The 21,996-nt window shown below is 28.7% G+C and overlaps 2 protein-coding genes across 13 annotated transcripts in view; both read left to right on the plus strand.

Annotated features, from left to right (window-relative positions):
* The window catches only part of fus (epithelial splicing regulatory protein fusilli), a 53,547-nt gene extending 44,196 nt beyond the window's left edge, over window positions 1–9,351 (plus strand). For 4 of the 12 annotated variants that reach the window (XM_088192840.1, XM_088192844.1, XM_088192845.1 and 1 more), the window contains 3 exons: window positions 680–923; window positions 8,218–8,402; window positions 9,104–9,351. In XM_088192840.1, coding sequence (XP_088048966.1) covers window positions 680–923; window positions 8,218–8,402; window positions 9,104–9,310 — 636 coding nt within the window. In that variant the 3' untranslated portion in view covers window positions 9,311–9,351. Of the gene's footprint in view, window positions 1–679; window positions 5,074–8,217; window positions 8,403–9,103 lie in introns of those variants that run through there. The other 8 variants (XM_088192841.1, XM_088192846.1, XM_088192849.1 and 5 more) reach the window with 2 other exon arrangements.
* Window positions 9,352–12,509: 3,158 nt separating this feature from the next.
* LOC148231546 (chymotrypsinogen B-like) lies at window positions 12,510–16,862 on the plus strand. Its single transcript, XM_088192867.1, has 9 exons — window positions 12,510–12,677; window positions 12,792–12,831; window positions 14,321–14,535; window positions 14,603–14,803; window positions 14,872–15,036; window positions 15,550–15,677; window positions 15,746–15,925; window positions 15,982–16,141; window positions 16,538–16,862. The coding sequence occupies exons 1-9, from the start codon at window positions 12,623–12,625 to the stop codon at window positions 16,747–16,749; spliced, it is 1,356 nt and encodes a 451-aa protein (XP_088048993.1). The 5' UTR covers window positions 12,510–12,622; the 3' UTR covers window positions 16,750–16,862.
* The last annotated feature ends 5,134 nt before the right edge of the window (window positions 16,863–21,996 follow it).

Raw genomic sequence — 21,996 nt, forward strand, 5'->3', positions numbered from 1 at the left:
AAAGTTTTAAATTAAATTATTAAAATATACTAATACAAATAATAGTAAAATAAATCAAAGCAGTAATTTACTAGAAATGCAATATAAAATAAATAAAAAACAACATAAATAATTATGGAAAAATATGGAAAATTAACTCTTAGGTGTGTGCAAACAAATTAATAAATGTGTATAAATGAATTCACTACTCAAAAAGTTAAATGATATATTCAAGGGGGGGTAAATAAGGTGTACGACAAGGGTGTATTTTGTACCCAGCACTTCAAGTTGTATAGGAAATACATGAAGACGAGGGCATTCAATGAAGACAATCACTAGCGAACAGAACTATTAACTTACGGAAGAAAAAATAATCGTATCTTGTGATGAAAGTTGTGGAAAAAAAATGATTAAAATAATAAGTCCGGCTGAAATATATGTTGTGTCACCGTAGAATGACTATAACTTGAAGTGGTCTACGTTACTTTCATGTATAGAATATGGCTCATTTTATAGGCTTATCATACACTTAAATTTCCTTTACATTTTGATTTATATTCTTGTATACCCTGTTCAATATATATATAATATAGAAACATTCAACGAGTGATGAAACCGCTTCATTACGTAGACAGACAATTTATAATACTCGAATGCTGTGTATCATTTCTTAAACAATTATGTTGTCTTTCGTGTACAGGTTTTCCAGTGTTCCGGCGAAGACATGAATTTAGTGTTGACTGGCGGAATGGCTTCACCGTCAGCTGGTGGCAAAGCGCTGTCACCCGGTAGGTCGGCTAGTCCTCCGCGAGTCCCCCCACCTGCCCCACAAGCCTTGGGTCCTGTTACAGCCCCAGCACCTGCCCCTCTAGCACCTTCACCTTCTCTAACGGCTGCCCACCAAGCTCAAATGATAGCGCAGCACGCCCTGTTCGCCCGTCAAGGTGCGGAGCGAGAATTGCTCCTTCAGTGTTTGCCCCAATCGTTCCCGCAGCTCCAGTACTTCCCACCTCCCACGCACATGACGTCCCTGCCTCCCGCGTCGGCTTTCAACTTCGCCTCGCCTCTCAGCCAGATCAAACCGTACCATCTCTCACAGGCGTTCCTGACGCACAATCCCTACATGTTTCTGCCACAGAGATTGATGCCCCCGAGGCCGCCGATGGCGTACTCCCTACCGCCCCCGCCTTCGCCTTACTTATCGCAGTACATGAGTCCGGCGGCTCACCATGCCGTGAAGCGTTCGTACGATCATGCGTTTACGACGGCTTCGGTCGACGCGGCCACTATGGCTGCCAAGAGGCAGTTTACAGGATATCCTCCTAATATACCAACTTCTACGGCCATGTCCGGCCTGGCTCATTTATCGCCTCCGTCGCCGTATTCTCAATTATACCCCAGTATGTAAAATACTGATGAAGAAGCATTTTGATCCATTATAAAGTACAAATAAGTTTTAAAATACATAAAAAATATATTAGCTATTTTTAAAACTAAAGAGACATTCCCGTTGTTAAGGTTTAACAATTACATTATACTTATTTGCCACAAAGATAAAATAACTATATGTCCTTGTTGTCATTTAAATATCGACGATTTAGTTTATTAAAATTAATTCTTTTGCTTTTACTAAATATTCAAAAATAATTGTTATGATTCATCTTGATGTACTATAATATATATATTTAAATGATTTAAAGCTAATTTATGATCTCTAGTTTAAAATAGTGGATATATGTGTATATAATTCTATAACTTTGTGGCAAAATCTTGTATATTGTAAGTAAACAACATAGTTGATAAGTATTTGATTTCAATGATAATATAGGATATTTTCATTTAAAAAAATATATTTAAAGTTAAGTTTGATGTGAAATTGACAGCTATTTTGCTGAATTAACTATTTTTTAATATCCGATAACATAAATATTCAATATTGTTAATTAAGTTTAGTACAGGGTTATAATTATTTTTGAGTGAAATTTTAAATATTTATTTAAAGTAACATTCCAGCTTGTAATTTTTAATCGGTTGTGTTTGATCGTCGGTTGTATTAACTTAAATTAGGTTTAAATTGTATATTATTTAGGAGATTTGATCAGTTTTTTTTCTTCGTTTAATTTTACGTGTTGACATGTTTTTAATTTTTTTTATACATTAATGTTGCATACAAAGCGAAATGCCAAATTGTTGACTTCTGAATTTGTTGCAATTTTAAATGTTTTAATTTCTTATTTTTAGTTCGATAATTATCGAAGATATTATCATTTCGGTCGGCGTACTCAATCACTGTGGCAAAACATTTTCCTATATACAATGACTAATATAGTGAAAAAGGTGTTATAATTGTTATAATCGCGGTTATATGACGATTGCTAAACATTACAAATCTTAGTTGTTCTTTTTTATTGATGCGCAATCGTCATTTAAAGCGATATGTGTATTATAAATTGTATTTATAGAAAGAATATCATGACGATGTCGAAGTTTGCAAATCATATATATATATATACGTATGTAAAAAAATATATATATTATTTGTTATAGTGATATACGTAATTTTTGATATACATTCCATTTATCAAACTATTATCTGCAGCTATTATACTAATTATTTAACATTCCTTATTTGTAGTGTTTTAGTTTTTTTTATTATTATATTTAAGTTGATTATTCATTCCGATAGTTTTTAAAAAAAGGCAATCTTGATAATAATTGGTTGATGGCTCAAGTCGATTTATTGTGGTTTTATTTTTTTAACGAGAGTATATCAAAAAAAAAAATTTTTTTATGAAACATATGTTTGACTGTATCGTAATCGAATTGCTTTTACACAAATGACAAGAATCAACGAATCAGTTACGATATTGTCTCCGAATCGATGGGCACTGATTGCAATGTATCAAAATCGTTTAATTACTATGCTTTATTTGTATGGTTTATACCGCTTTTGTGTTTATATAAAATATATAGGTGACTATTATATTGCATTAATCTATTGGGTTTTTTGTAACAAACTTTTTTTTTTTTGAGCGGAAGGGTAGCATGCATTAACGTGATGAAATTCACTCATGACATTCGACGCTTCATTTACTGAAAAGGTGTTCCAAGATTTGTAAAAAAATAATTATACTATTGAGCTGCACAAAAGTAAACCATGCATATTTTTATTTTAATAACTCATTTTACAATAGACATTTATAATATCAAAAATAGTTTTATTGATAATTAGCTTATTTTTAGCGAAATGTTAGCAATGAACATATATACTAATATAAATATGATTAAAATTGGTTTTAATATTAAAATGTCTCTTGAGCTATAGTGATATTAGCAGTAACTGTCAATATAACACAATCTTATATATGAATACCTCAAGGCAAGAACATGTTAACTGACAAATATTGTATTTTTATAACATGGTTTTATAACATAACCTCAACATATCAATTCATTATACAGTGAACAGTGTTTGTTCAATGGTGGATAAAAGTTTTATACAATTTCTTTAACTATTAAATTAATAAATAGATAACCTTAAAAGTAAATTTAAAACAAAAACCATTTTTTTTATAATATCTACCGTTCAATTATATGTGTAGAAACTTTGTTATTAAAACAAATATTTAATTAAAACAAAGCTAACGATATTTATGACATAACCTCAAAAGTCAATCTATAATCTACAGCCATTTACAATATCATTCATTCTGTTCAATGGTAAGTGAAGGCTTTTTCACAATTTCTTAAATTGTTTAATTAAAAATATATATTTTTATAAAGGGAATGCATGACATAACCTTAAAAGTTTTATTGTAAATAAATATTTTTTCATCATATAAATTAATTTTTCTCATCTTGAAGTTATTTTGATTAAAAAAGAAGGAAGTGTTAAATGTATGTTGTAAAATATTTTTTGTCTCCCATAGAAATGTGTAGTTAACATGTTCTTTACTTATTGGTTTTATATATATTATTGTGATCATTTGTTTTAAAAGTGATTATAATTAAGCATGGTTTTTTAAAGTACTTAATGATGTATTTAAATGGGTGAATTTCGCTTTAAGTTGCACTTTTTTGAGTTTCAATCGATGCAAATGTAATCACATACATATATTTTTTATGTTAAAATATATATGTCAGTGTTTATTTGTGGGTTTTTGTTGGTAATATATATGTGTCTACGCATATTTTTTTAAAGAAAACGCAGTAAGTATTTTTTTATTTTATTATTCTTGTTACACCATTTTTTCAACTTTAAAAATATTAAGAAGTTAAATTTCATCACAAATGCATGAGGCCAAAACTACCCTTCTATTTTTATTCCATTTAAAAAAATAATCATTCCGATATCAATTTATCAAAATATTTTAAATTTTTTCATTTTTTTTGTATCACTTATTTTTTATTATACTGATAATATAAAAATGCAATGTTTGTAATGTGTACATCTTCATTTAATATCTCTTGTGTAATTGGTGTGGTCTGCAAGCTTTGGTGTGGGAAATCAGACTTACTAATTTGATTTACATATATACGTACATAATGAATCACTTCACCACTTTGGTGAATCTGTTTGATTGAATTTTATATTTAGTTTTAAAGAAAAAAAAAGTTTGGCTCGAACGTTTTTGAAAATTGTTAATTTTTCTCTCGAGATATTCTTCACCTGCTTGCGGTAGCATTATGGTAATTTAAGGTATGGTGACTTGTTAGATTTGTGTTGTTACTTCATTAAACAAATATAAATGAATCACCTCGTCATTAACATTACTACGCATTAATAATCCGGTAAATGGTTAAAAATAAGACATAGTTCCATGATTTGCGTCAATATATCTAAAAAGTTATATGTTCAATGAAGTAACACACTCACACACACATATATATGTATATATATTTACATACATATATATGTATGTATATATATAATGCCAAATAAAATAATATTAGGTTTTAAGTGCCTTTTTTGGTATAATAAATATTAGTTTTGGATTCTAAACATATATAGTCACAAAACTGTGTGTTTGATATAAATATTTTTTTTTGAAATAAATGTTTTAATATTTGTTAAAAAAGCTTATGGAAAAATATGTTGTGAGTTTAAATCTTTAACACTTTCCTGTCCAAACACGTACATGTCTGCAACTTGGCGCTAAACGATATTAACAGCTTCTGGATGGAAGACGATCGTTCAAATCTGAGCAAATTGGGTTTAAGAGGAGACGAACGTTGCTCTCTACTCGATCATTATATTATATTATATTACAATTAGAAAATCTGTACAGAGCAATGTTTCTTTCCAAATGATTCGCATTACGTTCATTACGACTGTTTCACTGTTTAGGCTTTGGATTAAGATAATTCACAAACGATAAATTGTAGATGCTGCATCACTGGTGTATCTATACTGGAATATAATTTTCTGTATATTTTTTATTATTTTATGTTTCTACTACTAATTTTTATATTTTTATTCCTTCCGTATGCAGAACGACTCAAAAACAACCAAACGATATTTTAAATTCAGACATAATGCTACAGAAAAAATAATGTAATACAAAAAAATCATATGAAAAGTATTGCATAAAATTCAACTAATGATGATGCTATAGATACAAGTAAAACATGTAAATACTCATTTTTTGTGTAATGAACATTCAAATATAACAATAATAGATTTGATTTGTTCCTTTATTTTTCTGTATATTATGTCTAAATCATCGTTTAAAATATTGTTTTGTGTTTTGAGACACCTGTATGTATATAAAGACCATAAGACAAGAACATATTTACTGACTAAAAGTTAAGGCATGCATGACATAACCTCAAAAACTAATTTTAAACTACAGCCGATTCATTATATATTGTCCAATGATATGCAGTGGCTTAAATATTAGCTAACAATATGAATGACATATATTATATTTCTTTAAAAATAATTTAGAATCTGTAGCATATTCATAAATTCTAGATAAACGCTTTAAACAATTTCTTAGATTATTTAATTAAAGAACAGCTAACGATATTTATATAAAAGGTATGCATAACATAACCTCAAAATTAAATTGCAAAGCTACAGCCGAATCATTCTATAATGTTTTCTGTACAATAGTAGATGAAGGCTTTGAACAATTTATTATGTTGTTTAATTAAAAAAACAATAGCCGATTTATTTTATAATTTTATATAAAGGTTTTGAACATTTTTTATGGAAGACATGCATGACATAACCTCAAAAAATAGGATTATAAGTAAATATGTACGTATATTATATATATTTGTCGATTAAAAAACAGAGCTAAATGTCAAAACATTACTATGTAGTTGAACCTTGTGCAAAGTGCGGTTAGTATGTTATTCACTTATTGGTTTTAAATATTCTAACTATTTTTAGCCAATGTGTGTTGGTTTGAAGGAGCACACTACAGTGAGTATATTCTCATCTTTGAACAAAAATGTCAGTTAACATGTTCTTGCTTTTCGGTCTTCATATATGACATAATTGCTCCTAACAGCTGTGACACACGTTGCTGCTATTGTGCCTACTATGTATTTTGTATTCAATTTTTTCTTACATAAACACAGAAAAAACATACACGTACACGAATTTTAAAAATTAAAATAAAAAATATATAAAACGCCATTTATAAATTAATACATATATGTATATAGAATGGAAAATCATTTCCGGTTTGTACGGTGTCTCTAGTTGTAATTTTCAGCTTGTCGAGTTGCTCGTTCATTTTTTACTCATCAAGACCGATAATAAAAAAGTGAAAGCAGATAATAATAATACACACAACTCATTCTATTTAAGAATTATCACATTATGTATTTAACAGCTACGAAATGGTAATGTGCAAATACTGGGAAATGGTTTGTGATGGTAATGGGGGTACCTTTTTGGTGTATATGGCAAACGAGTTGTTGGTCTATTTGGGATGTTTAGAGGTGAGTCTATTTTTCCTATTTTATTTATATACCGGCGATGTGATTGTATGTGTTATTTTTTTACTAACATTCACTGCCTTCTTAAGTATCAAATCGAACCAAATGTGATTAAAAAGTATATTTTATTTATCGCGAATACCTAACCTAACCGTGCTTGAAACTGTTTGTCTATGAAATATACTCAATTATCTGGTTTAATAGATATAAGTAAATTTGCATTATATGTATTCAATATATCATTGGATGGTAGCTATTATTTCATTCACATCTTCACCTTCTTCAAAATATGATTCATTTGAATGACATTACAAACATTTATTAGACAATTTCACTAGAATTTAATAAATATTTGAAACTAACAGCTTTACTGACAATTTTCATATGTATTGCTCAAAAATATTAATGTTGTAGACTTAAAATAATACCATTGATATTATTTTTATATTAGTATCATAAGTCAATTGATAAATACATATGTATACATATATTTTAGACATGTGTACGTTAGCTATTTATTTATATTAGAGGAAATTATCTTCATAATCATTTTACTAGATAATTGAGAATACATAATATGTATTTAATTAAAGGGGCTGAATCATAAATAATATTTTTTTATTTATATGTATTTGGTCTATTTGGTCAAGTTTTATAATTTCCTGGTTTGATTATATTATAATTTTAATGTATTTTTTATACTTTTCTGACACGGAAATTTGAGTTTTTATCTCTGTTGACTTTGAATATGAATCAGTCACAAACGCATATTCTATAGTATTTGTTTCAAAAAACATTTTATATGAATGGGGTAGTGGTGACTAATGACTTCGTGGCAAAAAATGTAATCACATTTAATCCCTGCGGTTATATCCATAAAAAATAATATTAAAAATTCTAACTAAAAGATTGGACTATATTTAATCAAAAACTTGTAATTTAATATTATAAAAATTAAATTTAAATGATTATATTGAAAAACAATACATTAAAAAGATTTTTTATTATATAGCCAAAGTCACTGAAATTGTATATGTAAATCAGATTTAATTATCTGCATGGCAAAAATCTTGCGATATAGAATTTTCAATTATTTATGATTCAACCTTATTATGTATTAAAGATATTTGTCAGCCGGTTCACTTATATTTTTCATTCCTCCGTTAACTAGATATAGTTTTTTTAAGTATATACAAATAATTATATGTTTATTTGATATAAGATGTATTAAATAAGTTTAATATGGTACTCTATAAATATATTAATGATATTACTAAAATGTTTCAGGTCATAATGGTTTAATGCCAAATCCTGCCTTTAATCCGTCGCCTTACGCTACTTATGGAGGTAACACTGGCAATGGTAGTGGAGTCAGAGCTTATTATCATCCGCAACCAGTGTTTTACTTTTATCCAAGTCCACCCGTTTCGCCGACTGCTCCTCCGCACATCTATCAACCGCCAGGACATTTGGTTAGTATTTAATTTTAACTATAATATAACATTAATTAACAACTACTTATGATTCGCAATACTCAAAAGAGTATTTCATGTGCTTGGGGTGCCACAAGGATGAAATCTGGGTCCCCTATAGATTTTTATGTTTTTAAATAATATAAATACAACGGTTGTTACTTCAAATACATTAAAACTATTACAGATTATTCATCACTTAGTATTGAGCTAAATGTGATTTTCAGATACTTTCAAATTGATTTGTATTTTTATTATTTATAGCAGAAAAATTAATTTAAATATTAAATTTTTTTTTAATTAAAAGAAAACTGTTTTAAATTTTAAAATATTAAAAATACGATTTTTAATTAATATATAAAACAGTTAAGGATTTTAAAATAAAGGGAATGCATGACATAACCTCAAATATTAATTACTTATTATACGACCGATACCGTGGTGCTAATAAAATTCTGACCGAGATTTGATTTTTATTCTAAGTCAAAGTTGATTTAAATTCTCACCATTTTATTTTACGTGTTTTATATATTTGCCTCTTATAAGTAAGCCAACATCTTATAGCTATTTTCGAGTGATGATTTCGACAAAATGTCAGTAAATAAATTCATATTTACCTATTTAATAAATATATTAAGTAAAACATTTAATATTTAGTTGATGTAATTTATATTTAATATCTAACAATCTACTATATTTAGGTATCACCCGGAGAAGTGATGGCGATGTCTGGAGGTTCTCCGTTGCCGTGTCAGTTTGAAGCTCTACCGGCGACGCTGCAAGCTATGATGCCACCAACTCACCAATCCTCGCTGCCCGCTTCCTTGCCGCCTGTGATTCCTCATCCGATACAACCGGCTCAAGCGTCAGTTCCTAACAGATACGTCGAACTCTTCATGGTGAATTAGCCGACACTAGAATAGAGAACCAATCTGTAATCGAAAACAAAATAGAAAGAAATCAGCTCTCTTGAATTGGACGAACTCCATTCGATAATATTTTATTTGATTTTTTTATTCAATGTGATGAGTCTCAATTCAAATTTATATTATTATGTTAGAAGCGTAAGTTATATAGTCATGAATTTCCAGCAATAATTTAATGATAATAATGAATTCGGTTATAAAGAGCAAAGGCTGTGACTAGTAATGCCCTTCTTAAGTGACACGTTTACGGTTGCAAGTCACCGTAAACTGTTGAACGGAACGCGAATGCAGGGTTTTATTAATTTTGTGTGATAATTATATAGACTTAATATTCTGAACGTGTTCTAAGAAAACACGCTGTGTATTTCGAATCGTTTGATTAAACCAAATAATATAAATATGTTTGTTTTTTTCTAAGAGAATGATATATATTATTTTATTGTTATCTTCTGCCCTTCGTGAGCTATTATCGAATTCAGCAACGTTTTAAATGTACCGACGACATGTGCTATAAATGCCAAAATGGGTAGAACTTTGTATATTTCTATGTGTTTATATATACATAATATGTAATTTAGTATATGATATTTTATTAAAATTATTTATAGATTGAACAGCAAATATTACAATGTCTTCCATTTGTATATTTATATTATATAGTTTATGTGATTTTTATTATTATTAATATTATTATATGATGAATATTATTATGTCTATTTAATTTAATAGAATTTGTGGAAAGTATCCCCAGTCTTACTTTCAAGTTCCTGTTTAAATATCTATTTCAAAAATCTGCCATCAAGTGTCGCAAATTATTTTGATACTTAGCCAAGGAAAAGTTCACTATAGAAACATATTTATATAATGTTTAATCGCAAGGATCTCATATAAGACAACACATATTAAAAAAAATATTAAATATTATAGCTCAATGTTTTCTTTTTTTTTGTTCTTAAAGTATTAATGTTTACTTAATTATTTTATTGTTTATGCAATCGCAAGTCTATATTTTATTTATTGCAATTATATCTATATATGTAAAATAGGCAAATTTATATGTTTAAAACATACTTTAAAAGTCAAATATTTATATTATAATAAAATAATACAATATGTACATAATACAGTGATTATAAAAATATGTAGTGTAGTAGAAATATATAAATGATTAATATACGTGCATATGATTCATTACCACTAGAATTATTATTGCCAAATTAAACAATAATTTATATAGCAATCTTAAACAATTAAAAAATCTCAGCTTCACTATACGTGTGTTTAAGTCACAAAAATTGTACATACACATATAAATGCACATTAATATGTGTATTTGTATGACGTGTTATATTGTTTAAATTTATGTTGTTGTATGATTTTTATGCTAATTAAATAATTTATTTTTAATTTATTTCATTTTATGTAACTAAAAATATATAATTTGTGTATATAATAAATATAATGTTTTTTAAATGTTATTTTAAATAAAACATTTTTATATTGAATATTTTCATCATTTGTTATATTATATAAAACATAAGAATATATTAATAACATACTCACAAATAAATGGACTTTGTGCCAAACGGTGTGTAAGAAATCTTACAATTCCGCAATAAATGAAGGTGCTTTATGATAAACCAGTGAACGTCACAGCTTTCACTTATTAACCTAAACACTCGCACGTTGAACTAATACAATCATACCATAGGAGTTGAACACCATGTAATATTACATACATATTTTTTTTATTTTGTGCGAAATGGACCGAAATAATTATTTTTATAGCCGGATGTGACGCAGACGAAAAACCTTGAAATGAGCATTGCTGCTTCAAAAGGAACAAGCGAGACAATGAATATTCTTACGCGCTTCTCCCTCGCATACATCTGTACGTAAACAATGCATTCACAAAAATAATGCCGATGCACTATTGCAGTACAAATTTTTAATGTATCAGTTAACAGCAAACTCTCTTTGGATTCGGTACTCTCAGAATTTTCATAGTGACTTTTTAAAAATTTAAAATGTACTGCCAATATTCTTCTACAGCATTAGAAAGTGATAGTCTCATTGGAAAGAAACCAAAGAAAACTGCCTAAAAGAGGTTTGTTTGACATTATGTAATTATAATTTAGATTATTTTCTTCTTATTAGCTAAAATTTGTATTTTATTAATTTTAAGATATATTTCTGCCCTTATAAAATATAGATTTACCAATATACGTGATGGAGTATTCCTTCCCAAATGCCTCAATTGTCATCGAAACCTTCATTATTTAAAATACACCTATTAGCATTTCGTCCTGGATTGGCAAACGAAGACACCGATTTCTTTAAGCAACAGGAATCTATTTCAATTAGAAATAATTTAAATATAAGTGAATCTCATATGATTAAACTATCATATATCTTTAGAACAGTCAAACTGTATGAGCAATCACCTCCAGGATACGCGCTCAAGAACAAGCACTGACGCCTTCCAGAAGGAGATATTCATAAGGGTCACTTTGTACAGTTCGCTGTATGAACGTCCTCTACAAATCATCAACTAACGCAACTGAAAACATCGATGCTACTACCCACGACCAGAAAGCTTCAATTGCTTGTTTAATATTTTTTGTAGATCTTCATAAATATATATGACATAAGAAAAATAGTATTTTTAATTCCAACTTAACCGTGATTTTATTTTTCAAATGTAATTAATTGTATTTTATGTATATTTTAAACGTAAATTTTCTGTATCTGTATCTGTAAATCGTTCTTTTAAAGTTTTATAAAATGTTCTGTATCTAAATCGTTCAAAAATATCGAACATGTTTTTTAAATTTACGCTGAAATATCGGTCGGTGGGATTTTTTGCATAAACTGAATTATATAATATACTACCAAAATATAAAGCAAAAGATGGACTTTTTCTTGTTATTTTCTTTAAATGAATTATAACATCAAAAGTATTGTACAATTAATTTTGTCGCAACTATGTAATTATGTAATTATGTCATTGATTATTTATTTCAATTTTGATTATAAAATTTAAATTAATATTTAAATACAATGTATGTGTATGATAAGTTTATTTATAATTATTATCTAGAGCTGAGGTTAATATATCTGATATAAAATGTAGAAAAAAACCGCAGCGCGGTTTATGTAATATTTTATAACTTTATTTGTAGGTGTTTAATTCTAACTATAGCACGAATAAATAATATAAATTGTCAACCATATACACTAGTCTTCATTCGCCGTCGGAGGATCGCATTTTGACTAGTCCGACACTCTTCTTCAATGATGGCTTTCAGTATATTTTTGATCATATTCCTGACCATCCCATATTTGACTGGTAAGCTATGATAGACAGATGAAACAAGTATTTTGCGAGATTTGGAAATGTTTATTATAGAATTTTATATTAGACGTTCATTATTTGTTTTTAATATTTCTCATTTTATTTAAGGACTTCTTGGAAATAAATTTATGCAGAATGTTGAAAATAGGTCAGTATTATATTTTTTTATATTTGGACAAGTCAAATCAAAGGTGACCAAAATTCGCTAACGCTATCGATATTTGTTAAAAGAGCATTTAGAACTTTTATCTGTATTGTCACATTCCATAATAAAAAGAGTCAACCGTGAATTTTGATAAAATCTTAAGCTAATCTCTCATTGTTTCTCCAACTAGCAAAATTATTTTATTAAACGTCTATTTTAATAATAAAAATAATTTCACATTTTAATTATATGATTTATTTATACATGTTACTGTTTTATAAACATTTTCTTGACACAATTTGTTTTAAGCTTCGATTTCATAATATATAATATAAGAATATAAAATAAAACGTTAGTGGGTATAATTTTAGGAAAACATTTAAAAAACATTTTATAGTTTCAGTGAAAGAAAAAAGAAAAGTCGAAGAAAAAAATATAATAAACTAAGTGCTAATTTGAGTACATGTATCTGAAGATCTAGATCCATTGATATGTATCTAAATTAAAATGTGGTTTGATATTTTCTTCTTATATTAAAATTTAAGGTTGTTTTTATCTTAGTCACCGATAAATGAAATAAGTTAGTGTGGTTACGCAAAATATTTTTATAATATTTTTTGGTATAAAAATTCCAGTATTCTTTGATTGTTGGCATTTAAATAAGTATAAAAAGGTGCATTATAAACTATTTCTATAGAAATTGAGAAAAAATAAATGTGTTACTCCACACCCAACATGCATACGTTAGAATCTGTCTAAATAATTATTTATTTTATATCAGTAAGCACTTATATCAGTATAAGGCCGCAATGGCGGCAAACCTTTTTTTTATTAAATTTAAGTGTGGAGTCCAGGTGTAAGCTCAAGTATTTAACGTTTTAATTTTTTACGCTTCGAAACTGATGATATTTTACATTGTTCAATAACGGTTGTTGAATAATGAATATCATCGTCGTTTGTTTTAGTTTTGATAACCTCAACCTCATCCACCAATGTAAAAAACACAAGAAGATGGTCCGAGGACAGATCTTGAATGTATCGCACATCTGAGATCTGAGCATTACGGTTGGTAGGGAAATGCGTTGGTGACTAAGCAAAGTTTAAAATCGTATTTGTGTCGTGTTAGTAGTTGATAAGCGCCGTGTCTGAACGATTCACGCCGGAACAATTCCAATGCATGTGTCTAGCGTTGAAATATCTGATTAAAATCACTGAATTTCTAAGTCCAAACACTGCATCGAGATCGCGAAGGGTCAATTTTCATCCTGGTGGAGAATTACTTTTATTCTATTTTTATGTTTAATTAGCATTGCTATGGTTTCTAGATGTGTTAGTGTTTATGTGCGCGTTTTTATTGATTTATTTACAAAAATTGCGACTCCTCCGCTTGGTCTTGAGAGACGGTTCCTTCTGAAACAGACAACTTGGGGATGTACATGTGCTGTTTTAAATGTGTTTTGGTAAAACTCACAAGCAATTGTTTAAATTTTAGCTCCATCTATTGTATTCTACCAGAAAAGCCGGAAAATGGAAATTATAAAATATTAGGTGAAAACTCCTTAGTACGCATCACTGATCTAGGCAAAATGGTTCCAAGTGGTATAGCTTTGAAATACTCATGTAAAAGCAAAAAATATGCATTAGACAGGAAACCTATTATATTGTGTCGAAACAAATATTGGTATCCGAGTATTCCAGTGTGCAATAGTGAGTTAAATGAATTAAAAGCTTTGATATATAGAATTTTTAATCTGAAACTAAAAAACTATCCCAGAAAAATGCCAGCACATCAAACCTGTGACATCAACAGCAACTTGTAAATATAACGGAAAACCTACAGTTTGTACTCAACTTTTGAAGCATCACACCGTGGTGAAATATGCGTGTAAGGCGAAACATTATTCTAGAGAATTTATTCGAAGCAGGACTTGTATTGATGGCACGTGGGATTATCCAACTCCAAAATGTATACAAGGTAGTTACACAATGGCTTTTATTGGTATTTAAATATATTGTTATTAAAAACACAATGTTTGCTTTTAGAATGTGGCGAAGAAAATTATAGTGGCTTGACTATGGTAGATCATCAAAAAAGAACTTTTCCATGGCACGTAGGAATTTACAGTATTTACAGTCTTCATCAAGATTCTGGGAAGTATGTGCAAATATGCGGAGGGACTATTATCAGAGCTAACATCATTCTAAGCGGTAAAAATATTTTTTTAATGATTTTTATTGTTGAGATAAAACATGCATACTATATTAAATTATATTAAATAAATTTATAATTAAAAAAGGTGTAATTGTAAATTTAAATAAAGCATTGTTAGGTATAATTTTAGATAGAACCTTTATTTTTTGTATTATATTTTTTTTGGTGAGTAATATTAAAATTAATAAGAATTAAAAAAAATGACATTTAATCGACACCAGGAAACGACTAAACCACCTTTGGTCAACATGATTATCATTTGTGTTTCTTGACGAAATTCAATACGTTACTTAGCTATGCGAAATGGGAGGACTTCGTGTCGCGCATTTTCTCTTTCTACAATCTCTCTTGCTGTCGTTTCGACCTTTGTCGAAATCTACATCTGCTGTACCAAGATAATAGCATTTACGTCGGAAGTCGAAATATTTTCATTTATGTGAATTTTTAAGACACAATAACACTATATGTGGGTTTTTTTAAGCTGCTATAGTTTATATTTTATATTTCAGCTGCCAGTTGCTTTTTCAACGAAGAAACTGGTAAATCAATCGACAAGTACTTTTTTAAAGTGGCTGCTGGAAATTATTTTAAAGAGTTGGAAAATACTTTAGACGAAAAAAATGTCCAGATCTCGACGGTAGTAAATGAATTATTTTAAGCACTTCATAATAATAATAATAAAAAAACTATTTTATCATTTTACAGATAGCAGCAATAGTTATGCCAGATCAATACGGAGGCAGCGCTCAACAGCACCAATCCGACATTGCTCTTTTGAAACTTGTGGAACCTTTCAATTTTTCTAGTTCCGTATTGGCAGTCTGTATAGACTTATTCGATGAACTTTTCGATAGAGAACAACTATCAGCAAACAACTTAGGGAAGGTAAAATTAAATAGAATATAATATTTTTTCATTAGTAAACTAACAAAATTTTATAGTTATCAAGTTGGAGAGTTTCACCTGAAGATTTTCCCGCATCTGAATATCTTAAGACTGTGGATATACCAGTCGTATCGTATAACGAATGCAAAAACAAAGTACCGAAATCTTTCCGTAGATATATTACATCTGACAAATATTGCGCTGGGTACTTAAATGGTATGTTTTAATACATTAACTTAATGCTTTTTCCATTTATCTTCTTTTTACTATACATGATTAATTTATCGCAGAAGAAAACACATACAGCTTAAAAATGTTTTGCACAAGTATAAGTAAGATACCTTACAACTGAAGAGTATTACGCTCAGTATTAAAACGATATGTTTTGATACTTTATTTATAATTTGATTAGAAAATGGTTTTTCTAAGACATATTAATGAAATTTTTAGACTTCTCGTATATATTCTAAAGAAACATATTAGCAGTTGCAATTAAACTATTGTATAATATAATTTTTAGTATTATAATGTATACTATATTCTTACATTTTTATTTTTACTTCTCATCGGGTTTAAATCAAATATAGTTCTGTTCATTTATCTTATTTTCAGGTACAAGCGTTTGCCCAGGTGACAGTGGTGGAGGTATGGTGTTCCAAACTCAGAAATTTGGCTATGGAAGGTGGTACTTAAGAGGCATAGTCAGTGTAGTTCCTAAAACTCAAATGAACAAGCTAGTGTGCAGCAACGACTTATATTCTACATTTACTAGATTGTTTTCACACAGGGATTGGATCTTGGAGAAACTTGCTGAATATGAATAATTTTATATTTTTGTACCTTTTTAATAAACTGAAAAACAGTTGAATGACTTGATGCTTGTTCAATATGTTTCATGATTTTATTAAATTTCGCGGTATAAAAATAAAAAATAAAAGTAAAACTGTTATCTATATAGTTAGTAATACATTCTTAGAACAACCAGTTTTTAACAATAATAATTAAAAATATGTTTAATAAATCTATTTTTTTGTATAGCTTTTATAATATAAAAATAATTTTATTTCATTTGATATAACCAAAATTGATAATGCATATAGCGTATTATTAGAGGACTTGGATTATTTATAATCTAAGATTTGCACTTAAATCCTGCAGTAAAATCATTTTTATTAATTTAAAATTCACGCTATTAATTCAAAAGTAATTTATTATTTTAAATTATATTATAAATAATTTTTATTTAAAAAATACTATAAATCAATTATAAATTGAACATTTATTACGCCCTAAGCTTTCTTCTATTATGTATTTGTAGTAGATTCACAATAAAATAATATTATTAATTTAACTATGGTTTTTAAATTTTTTTTAATCATGTATTTTTATTTTTTATATTATTTTGTAAATAATAAAATTACTGTCCATATAATTGCCGATAGAAAAAGACATACTATTACAAAACTAATTATATAATTTTAAAGCAATGCACTCTCTTTCGTCGTACATTTTCCGATTGCATTTTGAAGACACTCCTACCATTATGGGTAACTAAATTATAGCAAATCAATACTTTATACGACAGCAAAAAATGCTGTTGTAATATTTACTTGAAATAAAGCCACACACTCGCGCGTTCAAATTTTGACCTGTCAAACATTTATGTGTTGCCACAAGCAAAATTATTTTTCGCGTTCTTGTCTTTCAAGTACATATTTGTTTATTGGGAAAAAATCTAGCGTTTGCAATAGCAACACTCTTATACCAGATCTGATGTGGACTATAATGACAATCCTCTTCGGTGTCACTATCTGTGCGTCAAAGTCGAAACGAATCTCAAGATATACGAAATTTAGAATACCACATTTTTTTCATATCATGACTCACATAAAAGCTTGGCGGGTCGCAGGTTGAGTATGTTTGGCCTAAGTTAATAAGACACGAAATAATACCTTCAAGTAAGTATCACCCATCAGTGACATCTATGTAGTTAATTATAAACAAATATGTATTATTATAATTTACAATCAAGAGATGTCACTTTTAAGCTGGTGCCGGTTTTTAATTAAAGCGCATTTTGTAAATAAAATTTCGACTGCGGAGAGCCGAATCCGTGGCTTCTGAGTTTTTAGTAAGTATCATACGCATTACGCTATTCTGGAGTTTTTTTTTGTAGGCGTAACAAACAAAATAATAATTATGCATCACTATGAAGCGACCACAATGGCTACGTTTATAAGAGTGACTCGGAAGACATGCTCATGCTTTATTACAGGGAGTGGACATTATAGTCGTAGTTTAACAATACGGCTATTGGTTTGAATATACCTTTGCCCATTGTCCACGCTTCTGTGAGAAAACAGTAAATACAATAAATTATTTTGTAGCGCATTTGGTTTTTGAGGGCTATTTAATTAAAAGACCTTTTTTGGAGAGCTGGCGTGGACGCGAGAGAGAGAGAGTATGTGCTGCCAGTTGTTAAAAACCACCCGCTTCTCAAGTTGAGCGGTGGTGTGGCAACACTGGGAACTGTCAAAACGCCGACACAATTTATTGAAGAGCATATTAGCGCCACAAAGTGAGACTTACTTCGGCACATATTCATAAATTTCGAAACACCATGGCTTCTTCAAGGACTCTGTCACTTTTATAACATCACCATTGAAAATACTGTTATTTTGGTTATTTGTCTATTTTTTATAAAAGATAAATTTATTGTTATGAATTAGTATTACCGTGAAATTAATACATATAATTACTATAAATACGTAGCGTTCATATCTGTGCATTGTGGAGTACATTCATCTTTAAAATTCAATTTGGTGGTTTGACCAGGGCTAACGTGAAATGCAAAACGGCTGTTTCTTCGGTCGATGCTTCGCTTGTTTTAAGTTTAGACGAATTCTTGTATATCTCAAATCGTATCTAATGAAAATATAATATACTATGTACTATTATTTTAAAAAATGTTTGCTTCACAGTACATTTTTTTTTGTGTTGCTTTCTATTTTTAATAAGCAAAATAGAGAGCCTTTCAAACAAATAAAAATTGACGACATTGCGGTATCTAGTTAATCTGCGTCATTTGCGGTTTCACAATTGATATATTGACAGTTAATAAACCTATTTACTTATATTGCCAGACAGTATATATTTAATTTGTTTACTTATTAACATCATTTACATATCTAAATATTTTTCTGTGCAAAACAAAAAATTTCATCGAGTAAATAATAACTGCATTTGAAACAAATTTTTAAATTTGTTTACAAATTTTTAGCACTCGAATTCGCCTTATTCTTGTTTAGTAATAAAATAAGACACAGATAAGAAACCTCTCAGACGGTGTTCGTGCCAGATATTTGAAAATATGCATACTTTTTTGGAAGATTTTTAGAAGAAAAAGTATTTGTATGACCAACATTTTTTTTTGCGATTATTATTGTTCTAACCGGCCGGTGGATTTATTTTTACTTTAGTGATCTAAGAACCCGTTTCTAAAAGAATAAATACGCACGGGAATCGTCAAAATACAAAACAATCTTGGGCTATTTTTATTTTTTGATAATCCGAAAAGGTTTTATTTATTATTAAGAAGCAACAGCTGTTATTAAGAAATCTCTCACGATTATTATTGACAGCCGATTGGGATGAAAATTGTTAAAACAATTGGAAAATATTAATTCTGAGCTAAGAATTTCAACGTGCAATAAAAATAAATGATATATATCATTAATTAAATATTTGCAAAATCTAGAATCTTTAACCAGTCAAAAAAATAATGAATTCTTTAGCTATTCTTCAAAAGCAGAAATATGTAAAATAATAAATGAAATTATTCGCATATTATTTAATAGCTCAACGAATTCTAAGGACCCTCACAACTTCATTAAATCATTAGAATCCATTTAAGAAATTGAAAATTTATCATTGGCGCAACAATTAAAGATTTTTTTCGGCCTTGCAGAGTCCCTGGATATCCTAGGACTTTTTGGCTTCATCTCGGGAATTGCAAAATACCCTCAAAGTCGATAATAACAAACTTAAGTCACAAGCAATTAAACCACGAGAATCCTTATTATGTATGAACCACATTTTAGATTTTCTACGTTTGATTCACATCAAAACAAATTCATAATTTATAACACGAAACAATTAGTCATTTAATTGGTTCATGTATAAACATAGTGAATAATTTGCAATAACGTTATAGTAATTTTACTGTGGTTTTTTTTATAAAACGATGTGCTTCTGATGACGTTATTTTACCATAAAATGTGCAATAGGTATATTTACCACATAACTTACTCACGTAACAAAAGTTTAAGCTATAAAAGGTGAAAGGTAAAATTTAACGACTATAAAATACTATTGATGAGAAAACTACACAATGATCACAATTTCTTATACAAAGTTACAATATATTATTTGTAATATTTATTGAACATGAAAAACAGTTGTAACATGACAAACGTAAGCCCAATACTTATCGGGGTAAATACAATCAACACTTAACAAGAAACTAGTGAGACACCAGATTTAAATAAGTCTGTAAACTAGTGATATATTATATTAATGATAAACTATTATTACAGCTTACAATTAATATTATTTATTTATTTTACTCATCACTATATTCATTCGTGAAATCAAGATAATCTTGAAAAACCTAATCTATAATGATCTATTGGAATTATAATTATCTAATAAACACCAATTCAGATCTCCCTGACATAATAGAAATGTAAAATCTCTAGGATTCATATGGGATTCAAACAAAGGTCTTTAATGTATTAATCAACGACTATAACACTGGTCTCTAATGCTAGAATGACTTTAAGATACCTCCTGTATATTGCCTTATTTTCTAGTCCAGATCAGCGTTAATCAAAATGTGACTAGGGAGATAAAATTATTGGAAAACTGCTGTGGACCGTAAAAAAATATAACGAGTGACAAAACGATTAAAAGATTAAAAAAAATAATATTATTTACTATGAATTCAATTTAATAAGTCATACTTGCTAAATATATTTTAAGAAACAATATCTCTTGAGCCCCAAAAAATATTTTTTCCCCATGTGTCATTTATAATAAAATACACAATACATATTTTACTTCTAGTTTGATCTTGCAATATTGTTTGTTTTTCATTACAGGAAACGTGTTTAATTTAATGACATATTTTCGTTACTGTCGACCAATACGAGAGGTTTAATTGAAATAATTAACGTTAACCGCGTAAATTACATTATTTTTCTAAACAAATACTTCATACCGCAATTATCTTGACCAAAAAGAACAATGATAACATAAAAATATACAAATACAATACATTACACTTAAGAATTCTGACTTGGGAATCTAAATAATGATAAATCCAGAAAAAAATCCAAGAACCGATTATTTCATAATATGTTATATAAATTATAATTTTAATGTTAAAAATATTTGTGCTGGAATTTCATAGCAAAATGTATGTTTTAATAAATTTAATTATCTATAAATATTTTCTTAACTCAGTATTTTTCTTAATTTTTGCCAAAATTTTATTCCGTTTCTTAAAGTCTGCAATCGTTAAATATGTTTCATTAAAACTTTCATCATCTTATGTTTTATGGATTTTGTCAAAGTAGTAAAACTTGTATTTGAACAAGTTCATTTCACTGTAAATGGAAAATTTATAGTATTTAATTTATTATAATAAATGAAATACTATAAATTATTGACTGGATGATTGTGATTGGTGAGCAAGCTTTGCAGCCCTAAATAAATAAGAGCAGACACAGGCTGTTATCTGGCAGACTCCGGCAGACGCTCGTAGAGACTAGCAGACGCCCGTCCGACCGCGGACAATATACTGTCATGGAAGCTCGCACTAGAGAGGGATCAACTCCACCATACAAACACTGGCTATACATCCGCTGCCACGCCACCTACAAGACCTCTGAGGATCTTCCACCGAAATCATCCCTCCGCCAGAATCTCCACCACTGTTCGGAGAAAACATCTCGCCCATCATAGTCCGTCGCAATATGTAATATAATATAATAAAATTCTCACTAGTTTCT

This window comes from Plectrocnemia conspersa, unplaced genomic scaffold (genome assembly GCF_051122295.1).
Source record: "Plectrocnemia conspersa isolate PC_06_02 unplaced genomic scaffold, ASM5112229v1 ptg000009l, whole genome shotgun sequence".
In the NCBI taxonomy this organism is placed as follows: domain Eukaryota; kingdom Metazoa; phylum Arthropoda; class Insecta; order Trichoptera; family Polycentropodidae; genus Plectrocnemia; species Plectrocnemia conspersa.

Coding starts and splice junctions, on each gene's coding strand:
- LOC148231546 (XM_088192867.1), top strand. CDS start 12,623: ATGATGGCTTTCAGTATATTTTTGATCATATTCCTGACCATCCCATAT. Junction 12,678..12,791: donor GACCATCCCATATTTGACTG/GTAAGCTATGAT, acceptor ATTTTATTTAAG/GACTTCTTGGAAATAAATTT. Junction 15,926..15,981: donor CAGCAAACAACTTAGGGAAG/GTAAAATTAAAT, acceptor AAAATTTTATAG/TTATCAAGTTGGAGAGTTTC.